The sequence below is a fragment of the Parathielavia appendiculata genome (assembly GCF_033297405.1).
Source record: "Parathielavia appendiculata strain CBS 731.68 unplaced genomic scaffold N657scaffold_21, whole genome shotgun sequence".
Classification (NCBI taxonomy): domain Eukaryota; kingdom Fungi; phylum Ascomycota; class Sordariomycetes; order Sordariales; family Chaetomiaceae; genus Parathielavia; species Parathielavia appendiculata.
Genome location: NW_026944240.1, coordinates 228507 through 251880, shown reverse-complemented (window position 1 = coordinate 251880; position 23374 = coordinate 228507). Strand labels below are relative to the sequence as shown.

Below are 23374 nucleotides of genomic sequence, written 5' to 3'. Positions count from 1 at the left end.
CAGCCCCTTGGCAGAGCAGGTACAGATCGTTGGTTGCCAAGAAGTGCCTCTCCAAACCCCTGGTGGAGCAGACAGCTACCGTCTCAACAGCCGTGTCAACGAGTACAACCTGACGCATCTTGAGGGGCTTCACGAGCCGTGCTATCAAGTGGTTGCCGAGAACACCGGCCCCCGAGCCCACGAGGTGGAGGCCGCCGACGTGGGCAATCTCCATCAGCCGACACTGGCTTGGTCAACGGCGCCATTGGTACGGTGCATGACATCACGTGGGGGACGGGGGCCAACTTCAAGGAGGCTCTTCTCTTTGTTGGTGCTTCCGGTCCCGCCCAGCATTCTTACGCGGGACCCACTCCGCCGCCACGGCCCCACTTGAGCCGCAATCCCCACACGTCCCCGACCGCACCCCTCCGCCGCGCGCCGCTATCACACTGCCGTGGGGAATTGTATGGTTGCGCGGGCTCCACCAAGCGGGATCTGGCCTGGGGTAGGTCCTTGTGAGCACTCAGAATCGGCAAGGTACCGGTACCGTTGTCCCGGAACTGAGCTTGCAGGGGTTGGGAAACTGCTCGGCGATTATGTGACGGAGCCAAGGGTTTCCAAATGGCAAGCAAGCCTCACTCTCCGATCCCCTGTAAGAGCAGACAAGATATCAGACAAGCCTCTGACCCCATGTTAGCGCAGACTCTCTCCGACCTCCAGTAAACATCAGCTTAGCTCTCCCTGCAATGCCCCACTAGGCGCCGCTTGGTGTAGGCCCACATGCTAGCGCAAACACTGTCCAAACCCCCTGTAGAGCAGCGCGCCGCTATCGCCCTGTCGTGGGGGATTGACGGGGCCAAGTCGCTCACTCCTGCAGCCCAGACGCCGGCCATCTAACACCAAAAGGAGGATAGGTTGGGGGTTGGGAAACTGCTCGGTGCAGGGAGTCTCTATGTCAAAGAGGGAAACAACATCTGGTGGCGGGCCGGTGGCGGCGCGGGGCCTCTGTACTGGGAATCGGAGAGTGTCTTCGCTAACAGTGGATCCGAGGCTTGTCTGACATTAAGGGAGCTGTCTGCTCTAACAGGGGGTTGGAGAGTGTCTGCACTAACAGGGGGTCGGAGAGTGTGGCTTGCTTGCCATTGGAAACTCTCGGCTCGAAGGTCGGAGCAACCGGGTCCTCGCTACAAGATAGATGCGTCCCCTCAAAGACCTGTCTCTACCTGGCTAGCTAGGCTCTTTTGGGCGATTTGCTCACGCCCTATCGAGGAGTAGGAAGATCACAGGTCACCGGAATTTCAACGTCCTCCACCCCGGAAAGTGTTTGTCCAGCGCCCCAGCTACACTCTCTATGCTATCCTGCTCCTCCTTGTCCAAGGGGAAGTTCCTAACGAGATAGACAAGCATTGCTACTGCCGGCCATGCTGAATGAGCCTCCTTCAGAAGAAAGGGGTAGTGAGCGTAGCTCGTCCATTTTCCATCGTCGTCCTCCTCCCCGGCAACCACGACATGAGCAGAATAGGCTTCACGCAACCGAGATGTATAAAGGGACTTCCATAGTAGCGGCCACTCAGCGTCGTAATGCGACCGTAGCCCCGTATCCACGGCACCACGTCGATAGGTCACCGTTCCGCCGGTAACAATATGGGAAAAGGGGTCAAGAATCTTGAAACTCTTGTCGAGTTGTCCAGCCTCAGAGCCGCGGAACTCATCGTCGAGATCATGGTAGTAAATCTTGATGCCGTACTTTCTTGCAATCTTCGCCACTGTCTTCGTGTCGTCGCTAAGATCAAGTTTGTGCTCGCTGAGTGAAATCGTCTTCCGGCCCATGAAGTTTACAGCGCACTATATATAGTCAGCATTAGCGGAGGACACTTATTGGGAAGTGGACCTGCTTTTGATTTTCGGATAGCTTCTTCAAGGTCTTCGACTGTCTTCTGCCCTGTATAAGGGTCGAGAACATAGAAGCCTCCCATGGTGGCTGCTGCAAGTTATTTGGTAACAAGCAGAGCGAAAGAGAATAAAGGAGAGGAAGGGGGGGAATCCTGCATATTTGTAGCTTAGGCCGGCATAGCTGCCTTGTATTTCTGTTCCTCGCCTCGAACCCCCCTTTGACATCTCAGTTACAGGGGCTTGGCAACTTCCTTACCAATCACCAAAGTAGTCTAAGAAACAAGAGCCGAGAATACAAAACGAGAGAAACGAAGTAGAACTCAATTGAGGGAGTATATTAGAATCCCCTCCCCCGCTTTCGCTGTCTACGTTTGAACTCCTGGATTAATGGCCGAGAGACAGGTCCTTCAGTCCATGTCGGCCGCGCATATCCCGCCCACTCGATAAGATATTGCCGTCTTCCTTGAAGTTTCCGGCTCCGCACAATACGATGGACAAGAAAAGGCCGGTCCTCGCTAATCCTACGCCGCCGACGGAGTGCTTCATCCCGTCCACCCCTTGCCTCCCAAAACTTGAGGAGCATATCCTTCTCATGCTTGTGTAGCATCTCCTCGGTTTCCCATGACAGCCGTTCTCCGCCAGCCCACATCGCAAGAACCAATACCCTCTGTGGCTCATCATCATCCACCGGATCACTTTCGAACTTCCAAGAGTAGAGCCCGTAGATGCTCTTTTCTCGGTAAGGGTACTCGATCAGTCTCTGCCGAAGAGATTCGGATGCAAAGAAGGATCGAAGAGCCGCCAGGTCATCTAGAAAAGTGTGGGTCGAGCAAGTGATTCGAGAGAGAATTCAGGGTCCAGGCCGAGAAGTTTCTCTCCAAAGCTTGTAGCAGAGGCGTTCCTATAACTGATTCTCCAAAGAGACGTTGCGTCGCTGGGGCAAAAGTGGACTTCAGTCAGCGATTCGATGGATAGTTCGGGGTCTGAGTTGAGAAGCATTTCTCCGAAGGTTGTAAGAGAGACATTCGAGTTGCCGATCTTCCAGTGATCAACGTGGAATTCGCAGACCTCGTCCAGCCACAGAAGCTTGAATCCTTGGTGAAGATACCGAAGTGCGAAATCGTAACTGCTCCAAGCAGGGCCTACCCGGAACTTCTTTTTCCAAGGGGACCAGTAGCGTACACTAGGTTTGCACCCGTAGCGAACACTGGCTGTTTTATTTTCCATCATTGACGGAAGGGATGGCGATGCTGATGCGATGGCGTTGTGTTTCGTGAGCTGAGGAGTTGCCTAGTGACGACCAGTTCTGATGAATATTGGCAGTTGGCTGCGGTGACAGGGGCTCCCCACCAACAGGGAGATGGCATGAAGGCAGGCGTCCAAGCCATTCCATCAGTTTACACCCCCTGGGGTAGGATTGAAAATCCCATGGGCTGACCTGACGTGTGCGGCACCTGCTTGCTGCATGCATGTCGCGGATATCTGCACGCCCATCGACCGAAGGACAGCTAGGGTGAGCTAGCGCGGGGGGCCCCGGGGGGAGGGGGGGGTCCCTGTTTTCGGGTTCTCCAGCCCCTTGGCAGACACTCCCCAACCCCTTGGTTGCCAAGAAAGTGCCTCTCTGAACCCCTGGTGGAGCAGACAGCTCTCCAACGTCTCTGTGAGCCCGCCAGCCGGATGAGGTTGGTTTCTCTGACGCTTGTGAACGCCGGGATCTGCCAGATTCGGCCCCAACGGCCCCTATTCGCTCTGGTCGACATGTCTTCTGCCCAGGGTACTGAGCTCGGGCAACCAGTTGGGACACGCTTCTCATGACTCGCCAGCTGTAAGCCTGGGACAACAAGGGCGAATCTTTCAAACCGGCCGCTGATAACTCCCTGTCCGCAAGTCCACGTTCGCCCTCTCAGTCCGCCTCGAACGCTCAGCACAGGATCAGAACCATACCACGCAAACATGAGCATTGCACGGCGCGAACAGGGCTCGCTCTACGACACCATTCTGAGCCATAACAGGATGCGCCTTCTCGTCTCCCCGCTCAACTGGACCGATTTCCATTCTCAGCTGCTTCGCATACACTTTATCGAGCATCCGGTCATCTTCAAGCCGGTACCTACAACAATGGAAAGGCTTGAGCCATCTAGAAAGGGGGAGATGTTGTTGAAAGATCTAACTACGCTTGAATCGCTGCCTGACCAAGCCTCCGATGACGAGAACAGCGCCATCAAGCATATCATTTTGACGTTCTTTCCTTCATTGTCCCGCCTGAAGACCTACACTGGACTAAATCTTTACTTTGGGCAACTCAGAAAAACCATTCAAATTCCTTGTGTATGGAGCCACCGTAAGTGTTACAGATACCTCTTCTGACTCCGTCCCGGCTCTGCCATCAGTACCTCATCAAAGGCCCCGAGAGCCAGGTACGGAATACAAGCCGATTCTGGCGTATGTTAGCAGATCACAGCTCGCCGCACGCCGCAAGAATCGGCTGCTCCCTGCGGATGCCGACCGCGACCCCTACATTATCGCAATCCTGCTCGCCATGGCACAAGCCCACTTTTACGATGAGCCGGTATCGAGACCTCTGCCCTACGGCGGCCGACAATTCAGCTGCGCACCTGCCCCGTTTCGCGATATCACGCTGCAGGTCATTACCCACGATGGCTATGGCGACGCCGCGAAATTCGTTGTCTACACCGCTACAGTGACGGCGACCTTTCTAACGCGTTTCATGATGCCGCACAAAGGGCCAAGCGCACAAGACGGCAGCACCGGCATGGATATTTCATATACACCAGTCAGCGCCTGGCCTCTTCTTGGCCTGAAAGAGCGGCTTGAGAGGGTTTTGGGCCGGGGCATTACGGGCCATCCGGTGCACGACGACGCCGATCACATTGGCTTCTGGGACCCTTTGGTGGAGCCTCAGCCGGCCCGCAAGCGGAAATGCCCGGACGACGGCACGGTACCGAGTGCCGCTAAGAAGCGGAGGACAGCAGGGAATCACGGTGGTGGTGGAGCGGGACGACAGGGAACTTGTATGCACCACTTGAGTGGGTCTCTGAATTGAACACACTTCGGCGCAAACATACTGGCAAACGGAACCTCCGTGGCCAGTTATACTTTTCCTCTCTTTTTGTCGGGTCCAGGTGGTGATTTCGCCGTAGGTGGCCTCGAACTGGTCCAAAGCTTCCGTATCGAGGAAGGCGCTCAGTGGTTCCCGGCCGAGGGATGCCGAGGCTCACATCGGCCCCAGCCCGTAACACGCAGAGGATACCAGGGCCGACTTTGACAAGAAGTCTTGAGTATCAGAATGGGAGGCTTTGGAGTCCAGCTGATGGCGCTGCCATCCCTCGTCACTGAGGGAGTTGCGATGCTGATACGTGGCCCGTATACAGAAGTCGGAGCTGTGGAATATTGTATGGCTCGGGGAAGTGGGACAGTTAGCCGGAATGGGACAGATGAAACAGCCAGAATAAGACAGCCAGATGAAGATGAGAACATGAATCAAGAAATCAATTCAATGCTCATTGTCCCATCCCCACCACCCATCTCCCCTAAAGTAGCGGAAGTAGAGGAGACCTACTATAAAATTTTTAACCTGTTCGCTCCTCCCGTCAAGCAGCTCCCCTGTACCATCCACATCGAGCCCTTCGAGTACCGACAGGTCGGCCAAGAAAACAAGTTTTTTGATTGCCTGGATGAAGTCCTCGTGCAGCTCATGGCACTCAGGCTGCTGCCCCTCGAAAGGCCGAATACTCTTGTAGTACTCGATAAGTGTGTCGATCGTCTTGCCCGTTAGCTTGAATGTAACCTTGCTATTGATAGAGACGATATAGGCCTCAATGTGAATCATCTCGTAATCTGAGGGGGCCTCGGATAGCGGGCTTGGCAGCAGCAGAGAGGCCAGTGTCCAGATCGCATTGACGCAACGCTTGAACTCAAATTTGGAGCTGGGTTCCTGTCCGAAACAGAGGGTGGAACAGTGCGATGGAGGCGAAGGAGGGAGAAGTCGTTCTGCAAAGGCAAGCTGCTCTTCGTCGGGTTGAGTAACCTGCGAGAACGCCGAGGGCTGAGCTAATTGCGGGAAGGCGGGGATGTGTTCGAAGCACATTTTGGTTTTGGCGTCCGGTAACGACTGGTAAGCCGATTCATGGGCCGACAAAGCCGAATCCAAACCGGAAAGCTCGTCATTCGCAAAGACTCCATGCTCATCATTGTCGACCTTAAGATCAGGGGAAGCCATCTTCAAGGGCGCTGGCAACGCTGCTGTTAAGCCCTCTCCAGTTGCTGAGACTTGGACGGTGTTGAGTTGAAGGTTGCGGGAGGAGGCCGTTCCGAGCTTGCTATCCCGGTCAAAAACGACTGTTGCTATGGGGTGGAAGGCAGGCTAAAATGGCGGATCAGCTGTCTCTTTTCCGCGGGCTGAGTGTAGGGGCAATAGCCGCATCGGAATCTATAGCATTGGTCAACTTTTCGTAGCTTAAGGACATTTAGAAGGTTGTGAGCGACGGACGACCTAGCTGGTGCCTGATATTTGTAGTTGGTCCCTTCCAGCTGCCGATAGATGAAGCGGACAACGCGAACGCGGCTGTGAGTTCTGCTCGATGGTCGTTTTGAGAGACCTCCCGAAGCTCTCCGGACCAATGAGGCGGCCATTGGTTTGCTTGAAGTACCTGACTGCAGGCCAAAGTCTGCTCTCCTCCGTTCAGTGGTCCACATTATTTACCTACCCCCCTTAGGACCAGCCCGACACTGATCAAGATGTGACCGGTTGGAAAGTTGGCCCAGCTTTCAGTGGGTCGAAGAACAAAACGATCAGCTGCAGCGGCTGCTTAAGCGAGTTTGGCTCCTGCAGAGTTGAGGGCCGGCAACCATGCGCCAACTGCACATCCACCCCCTTGTTCCCCATGACTTTGCCACACCTGGGAGTGCGAGTCCGTCTCCATTTCCATATGCATGTCCACATCCATGTCCACATGCATGTCCGCATCCATGTCCGAATCCACGTTTGCATATATCCGTATCCGTACCCATCTCCGCCTGACTCCATTCCCCAACGCAATGGGATTGTCAACTGTTTTCCACGACACGTTCAATCCAAAGCAGGATGTCGGAAACGAGCAGTCCCGGCACACTTCTCGCCTGCCAAGCCTGTCACGCCTTACACCTGTCGTGTGACAATAAGAACCCTTGCAGTAGATGTACCAGATTGAAGAAGGACTGCTTTCCGCGTTATCCACGCTTACCACGGGTTCATCCAGGGAGGCAAAGTCAGTCTCCTTCCTCCGCTTTACCCGCATTATGCTCACAAACTTAGGTTCTGCGAAATTCGGCGGCACTAGATCTGACCCGCTCCGTGCCTGTAACGACCGGTTCATCGGCGAAGTACTACAAATACTTTCATTGCGCTGCGGTTGCCAGCAAACGACAGCGGCCGGGCACTCAGACGGAGCTCAGAGGGTCGAGGGAGACAACATTGGAGCCGTCGCCGACAGGCTTAATTGGCTTGCTCAGAATCCCAACGTTGTACGAGCGCTCGACGATACTCGGCTACAATGGATGTTCAGAACCTGGGCTTGCATCATCGACAAATCCGGCCCCAACACCGAGCAGACCCCGACGGCCATCGACATACGCACAGCACCCGTCACCTTAACGCCGCTCCAGACAACCGGTATTCCGTCGAACCGTCCCGTTGCAGCCCCGCAACTGAATCAGCCCGCTCAGGCCTCAGGGTTCCAGTTGCCCGCTGAGTATCGAAGCACATATCCGCCGGCAGCGCACTCTATCAGCATCTTTCCAAGCCAAGTCACCGCTTCTCAGACGGCTGTGGGCTACCAGCAGCACGGCTCGGCGTCGGGCGAAGAGCCACCATGGAAAAGGCAGAGGGTCGCTAGCTACGAGCAAGGATACGCTCCCAACTTGAAAGGTAGGTACCTATATTGCCTCGAACCGTTAGCTGAACCAAAATGCTAAGTGCTACCTAAAAGATACCGCGTCCTATTTTTGTCAACCTCCGAGCCTCCCTCGAGATATTCTGGTGACGCGTGACCAGATCCAGACCGCACACCCCACTGCGGCCGCTCCAGCTTGTGCCGACGGTACAAACACTATCACGAGTATGATGCGTGGGTCTTACGTCGTATTTTATCCTTCGTCCCTCCTGACTTCACCGTTCCGAGCTATATATAGCCCAATCTCGTTCACGCTACATCCTGGAGGTTATTACCAGGCAGGCCCGATTCTGGACTTGAAACTTCGCGTTATTGTACGCCAGGAAGCGGAGATCTTCCCCACCGACAAGCGTAAGCTTACTACCTACTAAACCTATGACTTTGTATCTAACCTTATCTAGCATCTTCCTTTGAGATACCAGCATCGGAAATTGTTAAGCAGCTGGAGCGGGTTGGACGGATAGCTTCTTACAGCATCAGAAAAGGCAAGTTCGTCAATGTTGCAGTCGTTGGCCGGACTTTCGAGCTTCAGTGGGAGGGATTTCACTTTAGACCATCAGAGGTCCAGAGTATGACCCTGTATAACCTCATCTCTACATTTTCACGATAAATTCAAGTACAGCACCTTCTGTTACAATTCGTCCCCCCCGTGGAAATTCTTCCCACATATATAGCCAGTCTCCCTCTTCCATGTCCGGCCCATTCTCAAAGGCGATATTCTCGCGAAACGATATCGAAATATATACGGCGACGATGTTCTCGATCTCGTTGCTCTCGTCCGAAATGAATTTAAGCTGATCCTTCTTTGCATTGATCTATCTTTGGTAAGCTTCTTAGCAAAGAGATTAGGGCTATCCATCCTTACCGCATTAGCTAGCATTTCCAAAACCTGGTCCTTTGTCTTATTCTTTACGTCAACTGGCATCTTGTAGATCGTTTCTCGTGTTTTGACTTGGCTTGTTGGTGCGATGTTCTGGCAGCAATATTTCGCGCCCAACGAAATTCCCTCGCCACATATGCCATTCCTCCTAGCGGGGCAAGAGAGATGCGGGGCTGAGTGCGACCTTGAAAATGGATAGCCGGAGGGGTCAAGAGTGTGGTCAGGTGATGGTGGTCCGACCCGGAATGGGTTTAAATCTTGTATCTGAAATAGCATGGTGGAGTGTGGATGGGCTCGAGGGACGTTCGCCTTGAAGATGCGAGGTGCAAAGTCGAAACTTAAGTAACTTGAACTTCAGAGACAAGATTTGATGGAGGGGCAAAACCCAAAAGTCTGTAAGTTGTAAGTATTTATGTTAGTTATTGCACTCTGATCAGATAGCGTAAAGAGCACTGTAGACTCTGCCCCGCTTAGCAAAAGTACTCCGGGCGTGCAGGGGGTCTCTGCCCCGGAGCCTCGATCGCCCCACTAAATCTCGGTATCGCTGCAGAGGGTGCTGGGAACCTGGAAGCAAAGGCCGTTGTGGACTTGTCTGCGGGAGCTTGTGGATACCCATGCCCGCCTTTTTCGACCTCCCGTTGTTCACACCTTCTGCGGCATATTCTACCTTATATAAACATTACCCCTTTTGCCCCTGATCCCGCAGCGGCCATTACACTTAGCCTCCCCAGTAAGACTATCAAGAAGTCCATGAATATGTTTCCATACAACCACAGCTGCATCCGCTGGAGCCGAGAAAGCGCTGATGGGAGAGATCTTCCCCTGCCCTGTCTCTTTAGCACTCTCGACGCCAAGCTATCTCAAGCCGCAAACTCGGCGCTCGAAGTGACTAGTAGCATGCATTCATTGAGGAGGCTACGGAGTATCCGCGAGGAACCCAACAAAGGCAAAACACAGCCGCCTCCCGCGTTGAACGGCCGCCTCGTCCCTTATAAACCCATTGTTATCGTACTAACGGAAGAGCTCCTCCTCCTCGCCCGAGTCTTTACCTAACTTCACCTTGCTTTTCACTTCCCTTCCTTAGCTTCTAGCGCCGGCTCGACCAGTGTTGTTGAATTCGATACCGCCCTCTTTGTCCCTGCATATTGACAGCTCTTGTTGCTGTGCCTAACATTCTTCTGCTCCCGTTTCTGAACCGCCGCCATCGCAATCATAAAGACAAGTTAGCAAATTCGAGTTTCAACGATATCAGTCCGGCACTTACTGGGCGGGGTGCATTGCGTAGTATCCACTGTCCATCTCAGAGAGAGGTTGTACCGACGAGAGTGTGGAAGAGTCAGCTCTGAGCGGCATGATACTAGGTACCTAGTAGTTATACTTCTAAGGGGGGTGGATGGTATGCCTAGGTGGCGGTCAGGCAACTGCGCCGGTCAACGAGACCACAGTGTACGCTAGGGGTCGAGAGCTCGTCTCGAGAGGCAGTGACATACTCGCTTCCCCTAATCGGAAACAAATGCGGCCGATCTCTTGCTTTCCCCGGCATGATATGAGCGCAAATCACAAGTGCAGGTTCATTGACAAGGGAGTGGAATTGAATGTCCTCATCCTCCTTTATAGGCCGGGGAATAACGGCGGGCTTGACAAGGGTACCGAGTCAAGCTAAGCTACTTGGGGGTATAAATACACGGACATGGATGCGGATATGGATACGAATATGGATACGGATATGGATACGGACATGGAAGCGACATAGACGAAAGATTTTGGCCCGTGGCGTTGTCGTTCTGTGACATCGAGCCCGGCGATTGATTGGTTAGCGTTTACCTTGGCAGCTCTTTCAGGAAATCGCATCTTGTCATTACCCCTGTAGGACAGCCCAATCCTCACAGGGGCCAAGACCGAGCGAGCTCCTCCCGCGCCAAGACGGGACGCCAGGGAGATCGCCCTAAAACCCGGGGAATCTGCTCAACCCATGAACCCCGTCCGTCTGAAAACTAGTTAACTGAAGTTCGGCATATCTGCGGAATCCTTGTCATCAAGGGCAAACAACCAAAAGTTTAAGGACCGCTACGCCAGGGAGTGCCTATAACACAATGGCGAACGCACTTGCGGCGAAGGCCGTTAGAATCCGAGGTCGAGGCTATTAGACGGAAGAAGGATACGGCGGCTTTGACTGGGACCAGAGGATCTGTGATCTAGCTCCCGGTTAGGGGATGGCGTTCCGCACGATTAGCATGAAGGAGGCGCTATTGGAACGAATGGGCTGTGTCCATGTCTCAGGCCAGAGCCTCAAGCATCTGCATCTTATCGGATTGATTGCCGGCCAAGACAGGCGCTTTCCTTCCAGGCGCTCTGCACCTAGGCGTTTTTAGTAGCCTGGAGAGATAAAACCAAGAGAGCAGCACATACTGCGTAGCATGAATAGAGAACCTTCCCCGATTCTAGGGCTTTAACGGAAAACTCCCTGTTGTTGTCCGATTTGAGGCTATACTTTTGCTGTTCCTTGACGTCGATTTCGTCGGTGGCCATCTTCAAAGAGAGCATAAGGGAGCAGTGGCGAACGCTTGGGGGGCAATAGAGCGCTCTTACTTCTCGCTACCGACTGTAAATAGCACCAACAGCGCAACTTTTCGGGTCGGCTCCATTGCAAGTGCTTGTATTCTGCGTAGCCCGGTTCTGGTCGGCCCCCGGGCGGCGTCGCCCATTGTGCGCACCAAATGCCCATTCACAGTACCAATTCGGCAGAGCGTGAGGAGGGACGGCAGCGCGACTCCGGCAATACCGGCGTGTACCTCGTGCTCCTGCATGTGGAAGGAGTGTGGAGATAGTCGCTCGTCTCTCGGTGTGCTCTCTGGTATCCAATAGTATCCGCTCGTACCTCGAGGTACCTCTCGGACCCTGGTATGCCTTCCCGCGGAGCTGTAAAACGGGGGGAACTCCTGGGCACCACTCTTCGTTTCCGATCTGCACGCGCCACAGACCGTGGTTGCCTCGTCACTGTGTCCTGGCCCCTTCTGCCGCCGCAGGAGCCAACTGGCGTCTCGCATTTGTGGACCTGCTCTCTAGTAGCTCGCCCGAGTTCTGGTTCGGGTAGTTCGCGCCGTCTGCTTCGCAGTAGAGCCATGACAATCGGCCTCTGCAGCCGACATAAGTTGCCGACGTTCAAATGCCTATTCCTCAAGACGACGGCCGGCAATCTCCTTGCGCAGTAAAGCACCAGAGCGAACCGGACTGGATGACATCCAGGAACTTCGCGTCTGATTCAGTCATTACTTGAACCGCCATACCGCATGCATTGTCAGCAAGGCAAAGAAGGCGACAAGGCAACGTCGCTGGAGTGGTAAAGCAGATAGGGATGCATGGTGGTGCGCGAACCTGGAGGCTCTCGAGTATAATGGGTATATGTTTCTCGTATCATCATCATCCTCCCTCTTGCACTCATCGCTTACACTCCCCTCTCAGCTGTCTGCAGTAGTTGCTCAAGCCGACCACAGGCCTAAAATCGGCGCATCGCGACCCAGGAACGAGCCCTGAACTACCAAACCCAAACGGAGCACTTGTGATCTACCTCCTACATCACTCGTACCTTCTCGAGAAATGGACGACTTTTCAAAACGCTGGAACAATCATCTTCGGCGATCATCGCGAAAGACACCCGACATCTGGTATCCACTGTGTGATCAAGATGCCTGCGAGGATTACCAACACCCCCGGGATGACAACGCCGAGCCAGGCTGCCCCAAAGAGAATCACATCACAGATTCCCACACCCAGCTGATTGATCACTATGGCACGGTGGAACGTACGGCTTGGGTCCAGCCTCAACGACCGGCTGCAGAGTCGTCGGGTGACAGGTTTGTATTTCTTTCCTTGTGTTAAGCTCCGCCATTAAGCGTTGCGTTTCCACTCCCTTCAAGGCGGCTCCTACTGACGACGCTCAACCTCGTCCCCCCAGCCCGGAGACGTCCGCTAGGCCTGCACGCCCGATCTTGAATGACCGTGACCGCCGAAGCAAGAGGGCCAGCCCCACCCGAAGCGTCAAAACGGTGAGGTTCAGGAGCGTTTCGCCTCCAAAGCCGGCTAAGGTTCGACATGCAACCCTTCGGGGGGTCGCCTCCCGCGTAGGCAGGCTATGGAGTCCTCACGACAACAATGCCGCTACCGCTCCACGCACGTCTAAAGCAACCTATTGGCGCGAAAGCTCCTCGGGTCTAGTCAGCAAACCATGTCACCAGCCTCGCTCGTCTCCTCCGCCTCGCCTTCGCCGAGCAACCCCCGCGGCCATCCCGCCAGTGGACGATGACTCGACAGATATTATCAAGCAACCCGAAACCCACCCCATCTCCCAGGAGCAGCTGGTGGCCGAGGTCAAAGGCATCTACGCCGGCCTGGTCATGGTCGAGAGCAAATGCATCGAAATACAGATTCAGCAAAGTTCGCAAACCGACCCGGCCAACAAGCTCAACAACGATCAATGGCAGGCCTTGACTGCTCTCCACCGCACCCTCATCCATGAGCACCACGACTTCTTTCTGGCCTCCCAGCACCCCTCAGCAAGCCCAGCATTGAGAAGGTTGGCTGCCAAGTACGCCATGCCGGCCCGTTTGTGGCGACACGGCATCCACAGCTACCTGGAACTCCTACGGCATCGCCTGCCGGCCAGCTTGGATCATATGCTCACATTCATCTACATGGCCTACTCGATGATGGCCCTGCTCTACGAGACGGTGCCTACCTTTGAGGACACATGGATTGAGTGCCTTGGAGATCTCGGCCGCTACCGAATGGCGATTGAAGACGACGACATCCGGGATCGAGAGGTCTGGACAGCTGTTTCTCGACATTGGTACAGTCGTGCCTCCGACACGGCTCCGATAACAGGAAGGTTCTACCACCACCTGGCCATCCTCGCCCGCCCCAACGCGTTGCAGCAACTCTACTACTACTCCAAGTCCCTGTGCGTAGAGATGCCATTCCCCTCTGCGCGGGAGAGCATCATGACTCTCTTCGAGCCCATCATGTCCCGCACTCCGAATCACCAGCAGGCCAGACTCCCACCCACCGAGCTCAACTTTGTGAAAACCCACGGCATCATGTTTAGCGGGAAGCAGATGGAGGAGCTGGAGTCCGCAATGGGAGCGTTGTTCCATTCGCTCGATAACCACATCGGCCGTTCCACCCGCCGATGGCTCGAATCAGGGTACGTGGCTGCCGAGAGTTGCCTGCTAGACTTGGATCCTGACGTTATGCAACTAGGTATCACATGGCCATCTCCAATATTTGTGCCTTAACTGGGTATGGCGATCAAACCAACCTTATCGCTGCAGCCCTCAAAGCCTTCTCCCGCACCAACCTCAAGCCTGCTGGATCCCAAGACCAACCCATGCGAGAAGCGACCGCATCCGAAACCCCATCGGTCAACGCCAAGCTTGCCACCTCGAACAGCACCAACCAGCTCCCCAACGCCCTCCGGCTCCTCACCGGCACTTACGACGTCGTCTGCCGCCGCTTCGGCGACCCTAACATCCTTCCGTTCCTGCACGTTACCCTCGTTTTTGTGCACCACCTTACGTTCTGCCCCGATGCCATGGCGTATCTGGCGCCGCACTTTCCTTGGAAGCTCACGGCTCTCATGCTCAATACGTTGTTGAAGGGATCTTCTTCTTCGTCTCCAAACGCTTCGCAGGGTAGCGGCCTGGCTAGGCTCTTGGAAAGTGACCAGTTCCCGGGCGCTGTGAAGGAAGGCAAGGACGTAAAGGAGGGAGTGGAGGGCGCCGGGCGGCGGAGGCGGCCGCTGCCGGATGATTTTGCCATCAGGGGCTTTTCCTGGGCGGAAAAATATCTCCCTGACGGGTGGTTTGTCACGGAGGAGAAAATTGACGACGATGAGAAGTACTTTGAGCTGGCCAGTATGACGGAGGAAAGGAGCGAGCGAGTGGTTTGGCTCGGCTGCCGCATCGCCAAGAGGGAGGGCGGGAGGTGGCTGAAGTTGGATAACAAAGAAAAGCGGTTTGGCGTGAGCCACGAGTACGAGGTGAAACTGGATCTGGAGGTGCCCGGCCAGAACCCCATCATCCCCGGGGAGACTGTAGATTATGGGGAGCTCCATGATGCGGGGACCGTTGCATGAATAACGACAGTTGAAGATATAGTGATATTTGACCCGTTGATGCAAACAAAAGGATCCATGAGGGTGTGACTACGTCGCGGTGATGCGACACACATAGCCTGACATAGTCACTGGAGTGGCGAGAAGAGACATGGTTGGGTGGCTGGCAGGGTGCTTTTCTTGTTCTGTTCTTTTTCCGGACCGATCCGATGACACGGTCCGCCAGCTGCCTGTCCCTGACCACTCCTGTTCCGTGAACAGGCCACAGAACGAAACAGCCTGAATCTATCATCACCAACTCATCACCATCAACTCATTAACACCAACCCGACCGACACCACCCACCTCGTGCCACGCCGAGTAAGCACGCTTCGACCGCCGAGGATAGGATGTTGAACATCGGCGCTATTGTCCTTGATGGAGGCTCGTGCGAATCCGCTAAGGCCTGGCTGCCTCGGCACCCTGCCGACCGCTGTAACGTGCGAACCGATCTGTTTGCACTCGGCAGCGCCCTACAATTCCTCATCACCGGCGCAGAGGTTTCCCGGACCTGGTCCGTTCCTCCGAGTCCGATGACGATATCATGCGGTGGTTCCACGAAACCGAGCCCGAGATCGAGCGGCATTTCCGCGCCGGCGAGCTTCCCCCTGCCGACGAGCACGCGTGCGCTGCTGTCACGGCGCGATGCTGGCGCCAGCTCTACACAACAGCAGACCAGGTGCTTGCCGATCTCAAGGCTATCCAGGCCGCCATTGCACGTGGCGAAAACCCCGAGACGTGTGTTTCCCCGCCAGATGAGCATGGTCAACCCTGTGGCGAGAGATGGCTCTACGGGCTCTGCGAGGAGCGTGAGCATTGGGCGACGCTGCCTTGCCGCAATCTGATCGGTTTTTAGAGGGGCAGAGTTGGCAGTTGGGCATCTAGTAAAGCCTTGGGAAACATTGCGGGAACGGGCAGTTAGCGAAACGATGTAACTTTTAAAAGTTAGTCGGTTGACGGGAATTTGCTTCTAAAACTTGAACTGAAGCGCCTTGTACTTTCGCCACTGATAGCTTAAATATTGGCATTCGCGTGGACCGCCGGCCGCTGGAAGAGCGGGCCTGGAGTGAAGACGGAGGCGTCAAATGACGTCTCATTGTAGAAGTGCGCTTGCGCTATGGCGAGCAGAGTCGCAACAAATGCGAGGATCGCGGTCGGCATTTGCAGGGGCGGTCAGTTTGGACCGCCGCCGCTGCCTGGGGACATACGCCAGAGCCGGCGCGCGCCAATCACCCGAGAATGCTTATCGGTCCAGTAGGGCGGTGGAACGAAGAGACGTGAACGAGGCTCCCCGCGTATGATGGCGGCGAGCGAGCCCGGTTCAGCCGGTGTGGTGAGCGTTGTACGTCGTCCGCACATCTTTGCGTGGTGTGGTTCTGAGCGCGCTCTGAAGGATAGTTCGTTTCGTGACGATGGATGCGATTCAAATGCAAACAGAGGGACGGCGCCGCCAGGGGATATGAGGGGTCATGAGACAGTTCCTGTGATGAGCCTAGTGTAATATCTCGGGGTATTCTCGCTTCTGTACAGGGGGGTCAAGCACATGGCCGGGGCAGCTGAGCCACTTGCAGGGAGGAGGCGACGACTGGCGGGAGGTGTGCTATTTGAGAGGGTCGTAAGGGGGTCTTGAAAGGCGATGTGACCGGATCCATTGGAACCGACGCGTCGCATAACGCCCGCGCAGTTCTGCGTGGTCCGATTCCGCGACCTCCGGCCTCTGGGCTCTGGGCAAACCCACTCCTTCAGGCCCATATGGTTGCCGCGCATGCAGCTGATCGTCGCTGGCAGAAAGTTGCCCATCGTGATCGCTTCCCCGCTTGAACTGGCCAACCCGCTCGAAGAAAGAGTAAACCGGCCAACCCCGCTGGCGGACGGATGGGGGTTTGCTTGCTCTCCCGCCACCCACGAGCTGCAGGCCACGGGTGCGCCTCCATTGGGCCACCCCCACCTCCGCAGCGGTTTGGGGTGGCAGGGAGCGGCGCCGTAAGTCCATCGAAAATAACCTTGGTGCGTCTGTCTCTGTTTTGTTTTCCTTCTATCTATCGTGTGTTGTGTGCTAGTTCCGGTCAGCCCGGCCCGAGAAAACCTTCCCAGCAGCGCCTTGGACGCCATGATGCTCAGACACAACAAGCCGCGGGACGCGCGACCTAGGAGGGCGTTTACTTATAACAACTGTGGATGCGAAGGCAGTTGCGATGAAAACTGTCTAAATCTGTGCAGAAAATTCAAGTGCGACGACTCGATTTGCGGCCTCGGGATTCAGTGTGGGAACCGCGTCCCTTCTTCGCGGGCGCTTCCACGTTGTGAGGTTTTCACAACGACAGACGGCAAACGTGGTAGGGGTCTCCGGCTTCTGGAGGAAGTTCAAGCCAATACACTTATCAGAGAATATACGGGAAAGCTGATTCAAGAGCGCCAGGAAGCGGTAAGGATATTGAAGCCCAGGTCGCGGCTTAGGCTGTAACCCGTCTAACGAAGGTATCAGGGACTATATATCATTGAAGCAGACGGCGTAATTATCGACGGTACGAATGGTTCTGACGCCAAATACGTCAACCACTCGTGTGAACCCAACTGCAGGGTAGAGAAATGGGTAGTGGATGGGTCGCTTCGTTTCTTTCTATACTCCAACAAGGCGATCTCGCCATCGGAAGAACTCACGATCTTTTACGGCAATCAGTACGCTTTGATAGAATGCTTCTGCGGCTCGGTCAAATGTCAAGGATCCATCGGAAGACCGGGGGAGCTACCACTAACGCCCGTCGAAGACCTTTTTGGGCCAGCCGAGCCGGACTGGGATTATGGGAGGGGGGGCCAGTTCGTGGCACCGTTGGATCCAGAGGGCACCAATTCGCCGTACTTCGATTAGCGTAAAAGCAGGGCGCTAGTGTGACTCGGGCGTTCCCGTGGCGGCCCAGGCGGGAAGGCCCCAGCAAGCGCGCACAAGGCTTCATATGCCGCGGGATTGGTGATTTGGAAAGGGATCACAACGCTGGAGCTGGCCATCTTATCTCTGAATTGTCTTTATCGAAGCTTGGGGTTTGAGGCAATTGTTCACGGCTACTTGTCCCATTGCTATTGCGCTGCTCCTTCAGGATGGGTGATGATGACGATGCGGACTTGACTAATCCAGATACTTCCTTCTCAACATTTGTGTTGTGGGATTGGTGAATGAAGGAAATAGATACATACATAGATAGGATGTTGGTTAGACCTGCTGACGCTCCGTAGTGCAGTCCTCCCCCAATTTTCCTCTCTGATGTTCATTCCCCCTCCTGGCTTTCGTTTCACGCCTTCTGTTCCGCTGTCTTGGTGGTACAGAATCTGGTCCCTGCGGTCTGCAAGGGACTCGAAGTTCCGTCGACGATGCGATGCATGTGTTGCAAGGTGTCTTGCCGTCACAAGCACGTTCCCGATTGCGGCATCTATGACACTTTTGGTCGAGTGGGACACCTTTGACAGTACCCGACGTTGTTCCCTGCTGGACACATCTTCTTCCCAGTTTGGTACACGTCCCACAAGGTTTCTCGCCGTCACAGTGGCGTCTCTGTGACGCACAGGTTTTGCATTTTCCCTCTATGGGCTGCTTCTTGACGGAACGGTCCGTTACACCAGCCCCAATATCCTCAAGCTGCTCAGGAATGCTCTCGAGCATAGGGAGTTGTTGTTCAAGAAGCCGTCGAGCTGGACAGAAATTGCTCCTTCTCCCCTCGGTAGAAGAGGAAAGTAGATGCTTCCGAACGTGCCCTCCAGCTAGGTACACGATGCACCAATGGTTGTAATGCCTCAACGTCCGCTTGAGAGCTCTGAACGTGTTTTCCTGGCAGTTTTGACACGGTCCGTTTCCGGGGAGAGAACAGGGCCGTCCTCCCCTTCTTTTGGGAAGTTCTGATAGGCATCGAAGACAGTCTCCTTGTTCCGAAATGGGGACGTAGCCTATCTCGCCTTGCTTCCTTTTCGGGATATAGACATCGATGGTCATTCCATCGAACTGGAGGTAGGAGCAATATAGATTCCTTCCAACGCATGTCCGACATGGCTTTGCCCCATCGCAGGGATACGCCTGAGACGCGCAAGAGCGGCACTTTTGCTCCTCATGATCGGTTGTGCTATGCTCATCATCAGCCGGAGCAGGTCCGAGCAAATTGCTGACCTTTTCAGCGGTGGTGTTGGCCATGATGAGTGCTGCATCCCAATGTTAGGCAGTTTTCGGATGCCCTGTGAACAGAGTTCACTTACATGTTCAACCCATGCACTGGCCCTAGATAGGCAAAGTCGTGATCAGCCGATGTTGCTAGGCAATTCCGTCGGCTAGCAAGTCGGGAAAGAATGACGGGAGGGCCATCAGAAGTCTTCCAGAGACGAGACAACCAACACGATATTATGGAGGGTGCCCTCAGGCTCGCGGTGGCTGGCCAACGCGTCTGTGGGAGGGTGCGCGACTCGACGTGATTGACTGAGGACCAATCATGTCCATGGAAGCGCGTGCATCTCAACACGTTTCATGCCGAGTGAACGTAGCTTCTATCATTGGATTACGGTTGTTGTTGCTTTTCGCCGTAAAAACAAGCAAGACTTCTTGCGTCAGGGCGTGAGATGTGAAGAACGGTGTGCGCACAAACAGTCGTCTGCAGGTTGGGAATCGGCGACCTAGGGGGCGCCACTGTCAGGGATGTTTGATGGCGAATCTTGGTGCATGCTCGGTAGACATCTCGGTACACCCCCCGTTGTGAACGAGAACCCCGGCCATGACCCTCGCGCCTCGTCATGCTTGGCCAGCTCGGCCAGCCTTGTCTTTCCAGTTTAGGCTTGCCGCGAGGACTCCCATCCCATCCCGCCCCGTTCTTTCAGTGGGCCGACACCCCTTCCCATCCCCCTTCCCTAAACCGCCCTGCTCGAGAGGCAGACAAGGCAACGCGACGACGACTTTGGAGCGATAGTGCGCGAACCAGAGGCCGATGACCTGGCCGGCTCTTCGATCCTTCTTTGCATCCGAATCTCTTCGAGACTGATCGAGTACCCTTACCGAGAAAAGAGCATCTACGGGCTCTACTCTTGGAAGTTCGAAAGTGATCCGGTGGTTTGATCAGCATCAGCATCACCCAGCCCAATCACAGCAACAGCAACAGCAGTGTGGTGGTGCCGTTGTTGTGTTTAAAGGGTAGGAGCATCCACCTTGCGCTGCAGCCTCATCAGGCTTAAGGCTTGTGCATAGATATCGGCCAGGACAAAGACATACCTACTACTAAGTGGTCAGGCTAGACGGAGGGTGGTACGGTACGGTGGTGCGGTATGTCGTGTCGTCTGGGATGGGCAGGGATAGACGATATGGTGGTGTGGACCTGGAGCGGGGCGGGAGCCAGCGCCCAACACAGGCACGGACTGGACTAGACTAGATTGTGAGAGTGTGGTACGATTGGTTGTTGATTGATTGAGTCGGAAAGTATAGGACTTGGGGACCCTTGAGACGCATGTCAGACCAGCGCAATATACCTAGGCGCGAGAGCGTCTGCTTCTTCTCCTAGTTGCGAATACATACCAAACAGTCATGAGCAAATTGGTTCAGCAATGTCCATATCATCTCCCACCATGCTCCCTGTCCGTCGCTATGACCCACAACGTCGACAAGCCGGCTGCCAGTCGGGACCATGACCCCAGTTGCGGAGTAACTCTTTCCCTAGTGGTATCGAACTTAGGATGTCTTCCTCGACATTGACGTACTTGCCTCCACCCCTGTACCCGAATCTTCCTTGCAGAGCTCTGACCTGGCCCGTGACCCGTTATTGGAACCTTCTCACCCTTTTCCTTGCAGTGTTCAATCAATGCATCTAGGCGTGGGGCTTTGGATAGGGCATTCTAAGAAAGGGTTAGCAATTCGTTAAGGACTCGCAGGCAGCGAGTGAGACCTGCGTTGTGGCACGATTTTTGGGACAAGGACCGCTGTGGGCTGTTTCCTCCCCACTTGCCGGCCTTTTGCCCTTGGAATTGCTCTTGGTATATGTCCAGCCATGAGCCCTTTCCATATGTTGCTTGCAGTTAGATTCTCGCTTTGACCGGTAAGGGCACGGTTGGAAGTACAGTAGCAGGGAAAGGTGCGGGTGTGGCGGAGTGTTTTATAAACAAACTCGAAGGAAATGGGGATGTTAGCCCAATGTCACGAAGTTTGAGACAAGGGACCAGCTCTGCGGAGAATGCAAGTGGGTGCTGGAGAGAGGTATGTTCATACGGACCGGCTGATGGGCGGAGTTATTCTGACAATATATTAAACAGAGATCAGTATGGAGACTGAACCTTGGGAACTCTATACGAAACTGTAGCCAACCGCGGGACATCTGCGATCTTCACTCGCGCTTCAGGTTCCTTGGCCTCAAGTTCATGCACCTCAAATAAACTCATCTTAGGTACTCAGGTGCGTCGAGGAGGGCCAGTCGCCGAGGCTTGCAGAGAAGCAAGCCAGGAGCCAAGAACTAGTGACACACCTCGGAGAGTGAGACATGCCGCACGTCGCATGCAACAGAGAGATGATCTTCCCAAGGTTCCAGTTGCCCAACCGTTCATCGTCAAGTTCATCCCCTGCCTCCATCGGCACGGTACGTCCCGTCAAGAATTCAGCGCAGTATCCCCGCCGGGGGCCCTTCAGAAGTGAACGGTCAGTGGGCCAACTGACGGTGAGGGCAGTGGAGGGTATTGGGATCCGACATCCTTGTTACGTCCCTGGTACGTGGAGAAGGTTGCTGCTGTTAAGCTCTATGCAGGTTATCCGTGTTTCTACTAACGTGACAACTTTGCTTACAGGCTGCAATAGAGCTTCATCGGGTCGCCGTTCCATGAATTATCTGACTGAATGCGTTTGAGTAAGGACGAATTCGACCTTTGAACTTCACCTCTTGATGCAGAAATAATCTTATAACCCGTCTATACTCTACAATGCTAGGTCCAAAGCAAGTTCTTCGTGCTGACCTTGTCGGACTGTTGCCACGTGACTGCCCAGCGAGTCTTTCCGACCATCCATATCACTCCTCAGATTGATCCGTTCCGCGAAACGGAAGAGTGTCACGAAACAGTTTCTTATATCAGGGTCCTCCTAAGCTACCCTCAACCTCTGACGAAGCCGTTTCCGTCTGAACGCATGAATGAATTCTTCAGGTATTCCGCTCTTCGGCTCCCAAGAGCGGCTTGCCGCCCCATAGCCCACCCACTCAACGTAATATTCAGAGCGGTCTGGACGCTCGTCGAGGACTTTGTGGATGAGGAACCGGGTGTTATCAGTTATATCGCGGCCAGCTTCCCTGATTGCCTTCTCGCGCCCTCCTCGACGTTTCCAGAATCTCAGCAGCCGATGTTTGAACTTTCGGTGAGCATTTTCCTCCGTCATCCAGTAGACTCCTGCTCCGACCTCAATATCAATCAGATGCACATCGCCAGAGCTGTCTTCCCGGAACCGCCAGTTTGTAAGGCGTCCTATCGCTCGCTTGCCTGCACTGCTGTTGGTCTTGAGAGCCGGCTGGCGCCGGGGGAGATGGCAGCTGCGCACACACATTCTCTCACGTATATCCGAAGACTTAAGAGGCCGCAGCTGTGTGAGAAGGCGCTTTTCAGTTTCCGTGTCCAAATTGTGCTTCCGAAATGACGTAGCCACGGCAGTGGATAGCCACTTAACAAACGGCGCATTCTCGGGCCAGGTAACCAGGACATTGCGATACAGGTCGTAGCAATACGAGCGTAGCGCGGTTGTTGCTTGGTCACAGTCATCAAATCCGCATTCGGAGATTATGTTCAGGACGAAGTTTGAGGGTATCCGCGCTAGTGTTCTAGACTCGCAACTGGCGGCTATGTGGTCGAGGAGGCCGACAAGTCCTTCGAGCAGGTACTCTGGCGGAGAGGTCCAAAGACGTGGCGACCTACGCCCCTGCTCGTCGGCGCGATTTTGAGCACGTTCGACAAGGCTCTCGTAGATATCGCTCAGTCGGGGGCTATACCACAGAGTCAGAGTTAGCGAAAACCCGAGCCTCAGTGGAAAATGGAGAATATCAGGGAGTATAGAAACAAACACTGTTGTCCGCAGAGGTTTCATATCTGTTTTACTGTCGAAGACGCGGTGACCTTGGTAAAACCGAAGGTATCTAATTATTTAACGGGACAACTTAGGTTCGAGGATGGTGAAGGGGGGAACGGAAGGTATTAAGAGCATGCTTAGCACAGCCCAAAGGGATAAGGTACATGTTGCGTAAGGCTCCAAATGGTTGGTGCTGTGGGACCCGGGCGTTCCCAACACGCCTTCTGCCCCTGATTTTGCCAAGACCGCGTGCGACCGCGTGTTCAAACCCACGTTCATCTCTTTCCGCCGGCGCCCTAAGTCCGCACTCATCGTCTCGCACAGCCCTCTCAACTCTCCAGCTCAAGTTTGGACGCTCATCTAAAGGGGGTGTATTGGAGAAAGTGGTTGGAGGCTTCGGTGCTGGCACGGCCACGGCTGGGCCTGCAGATCGCTTACTTCAGGCTACCTGCTGCGATTCAGCCAGC

General features: G+C 54.7%; 8 protein-coding genes across 8 annotated transcripts; 5 read left to right on the top strand and 3 right to left on the bottom strand.

Annotated features, from left to right (window-relative positions):
• Positions 1-1060: 1060 nt before the first annotated feature.
• On the bottom strand, positions 1061-1985 carry N657DRAFT_649721 (uncharacterized protein). The gene is made up of 2 exons (XM_062793784.1): positions 1875-1985; positions 1061-1824 (listed from the first exon to the last, which is right to left on the bottom strand). The coding sequence occupies exons 1-2, from the start codon at positions 1953-1955 to the stop codon at positions 1267-1269; spliced, it is 639 nt and encodes a 212-aa protein (XP_062643715.1). The 5' UTR covers positions 1956-1985; the 3' UTR covers positions 1061-1266.
• Positions 1986-3658: 1673 nt separating this feature from the next.
• On the top strand, positions 3659-5161 carry N657DRAFT_244482 (uncharacterized protein). Its single transcript, XM_062786398.1, has 3 exons — positions 3659-3697; positions 3761-4213; positions 4290-5161. Exons 2-3 carry the CDS (start codon positions 3826-3828, stop codon positions 4934-4936), a joined length of 1035 nt encoding a protein of 344 aa, XP_062643714.1. The 5' UTR covers positions 3659-3697; positions 3761-3825; the 3' UTR covers positions 4937-5161.
• Positions 4927-6498, bottom strand: N657DRAFT_649718 (uncharacterized protein). The gene has a single exon (XM_062793783.1). It carries the CDS (start codon positions 6110-6112, stop codon positions 5387-5389), a length of 726 nt encoding a protein of 241 aa, XP_062643713.1. The 5' UTR covers positions 6113-6498; the 3' UTR covers positions 4927-5386.
• A 512-nt stretch (positions 6499-7010) lies between these two features.
• On the top strand, positions 7011-8783 carry N657DRAFT_674603 (uncharacterized protein). Its single transcript, XM_062795765.1, has 4 exons — positions 7011-7139; positions 7187-7798; positions 7860-8174; positions 8225-8783. The coding sequence occupies exons 2-4, from the start codon at positions 7429-7431 to the stop codon at positions 8431-8433; spliced, it is 894 nt and encodes a 297-aa protein (XP_062643712.1). The 5' UTR covers positions 7011-7139; positions 7187-7428; the 3' UTR covers positions 8434-8783.
• Positions 8784-12076: 3293 nt separating this feature from the next.
• Positions 12077-14990, top strand: N657DRAFT_244275 (uncharacterized protein). Its single transcript, XM_062786397.1, has 4 exons — positions 12077-12101; positions 12166-12557; positions 12659-13903; positions 13960-14990. Exons 2-4 carry the CDS (start codon positions 12301-12303, stop codon positions 14831-14833), a joined length of 2376 nt encoding a protein of 791 aa, XP_062643711.1. The 5' UTR covers positions 12077-12101; positions 12166-12300; the 3' UTR covers positions 14834-14990.
• A 223-nt stretch (positions 14991-15213) lies between these two features.
• N657DRAFT_544362 (uncharacterized protein) lies at positions 15214-15590 on the top strand (the record flags this gene model as incomplete). Its single annotated transcript, XM_062787843.1, has 2 exons — positions 15214-15351; positions 15381-15590. Coding segments are annotated over 2 exons (348 nt in total), but the record flags the coding sequence as incomplete, so codon positions are not given.
• A 2370-nt stretch (positions 15591-17960) lies between these two features.
• On the bottom strand, positions 17961-19234 carry N657DRAFT_244256 (uncharacterized protein). Its single transcript, XM_062786396.1, has 2 exons — positions 19091-19234; positions 17961-19036 (listed from the first exon to the last, which is right to left on the bottom strand). The coding sequence occupies exon 2, from the start codon at positions 19026-19028 to the stop codon at positions 18060-18062; it is 969 nt and encodes a 322-aa protein (XP_062643709.1). The 5' UTR covers positions 19029-19036; positions 19091-19234; the 3' UTR covers positions 17961-18059.
• A 2648-nt stretch (positions 19235-21882) lies between these two features.
• On the top strand, positions 21883-22824 carry N657DRAFT_649715 (uncharacterized protein). Its single transcript, XM_062793782.1, has one exon. The coding sequence runs from the start codon at positions 22263-22265 to the stop codon at positions 22479-22481; it is 219 nt and encodes a 72-aa protein (XP_062643708.1). The 5' UTR covers positions 21883-22262; the 3' UTR covers positions 22482-22824.
• Positions 22825-23374: the final 550 nt, after the last annotated feature.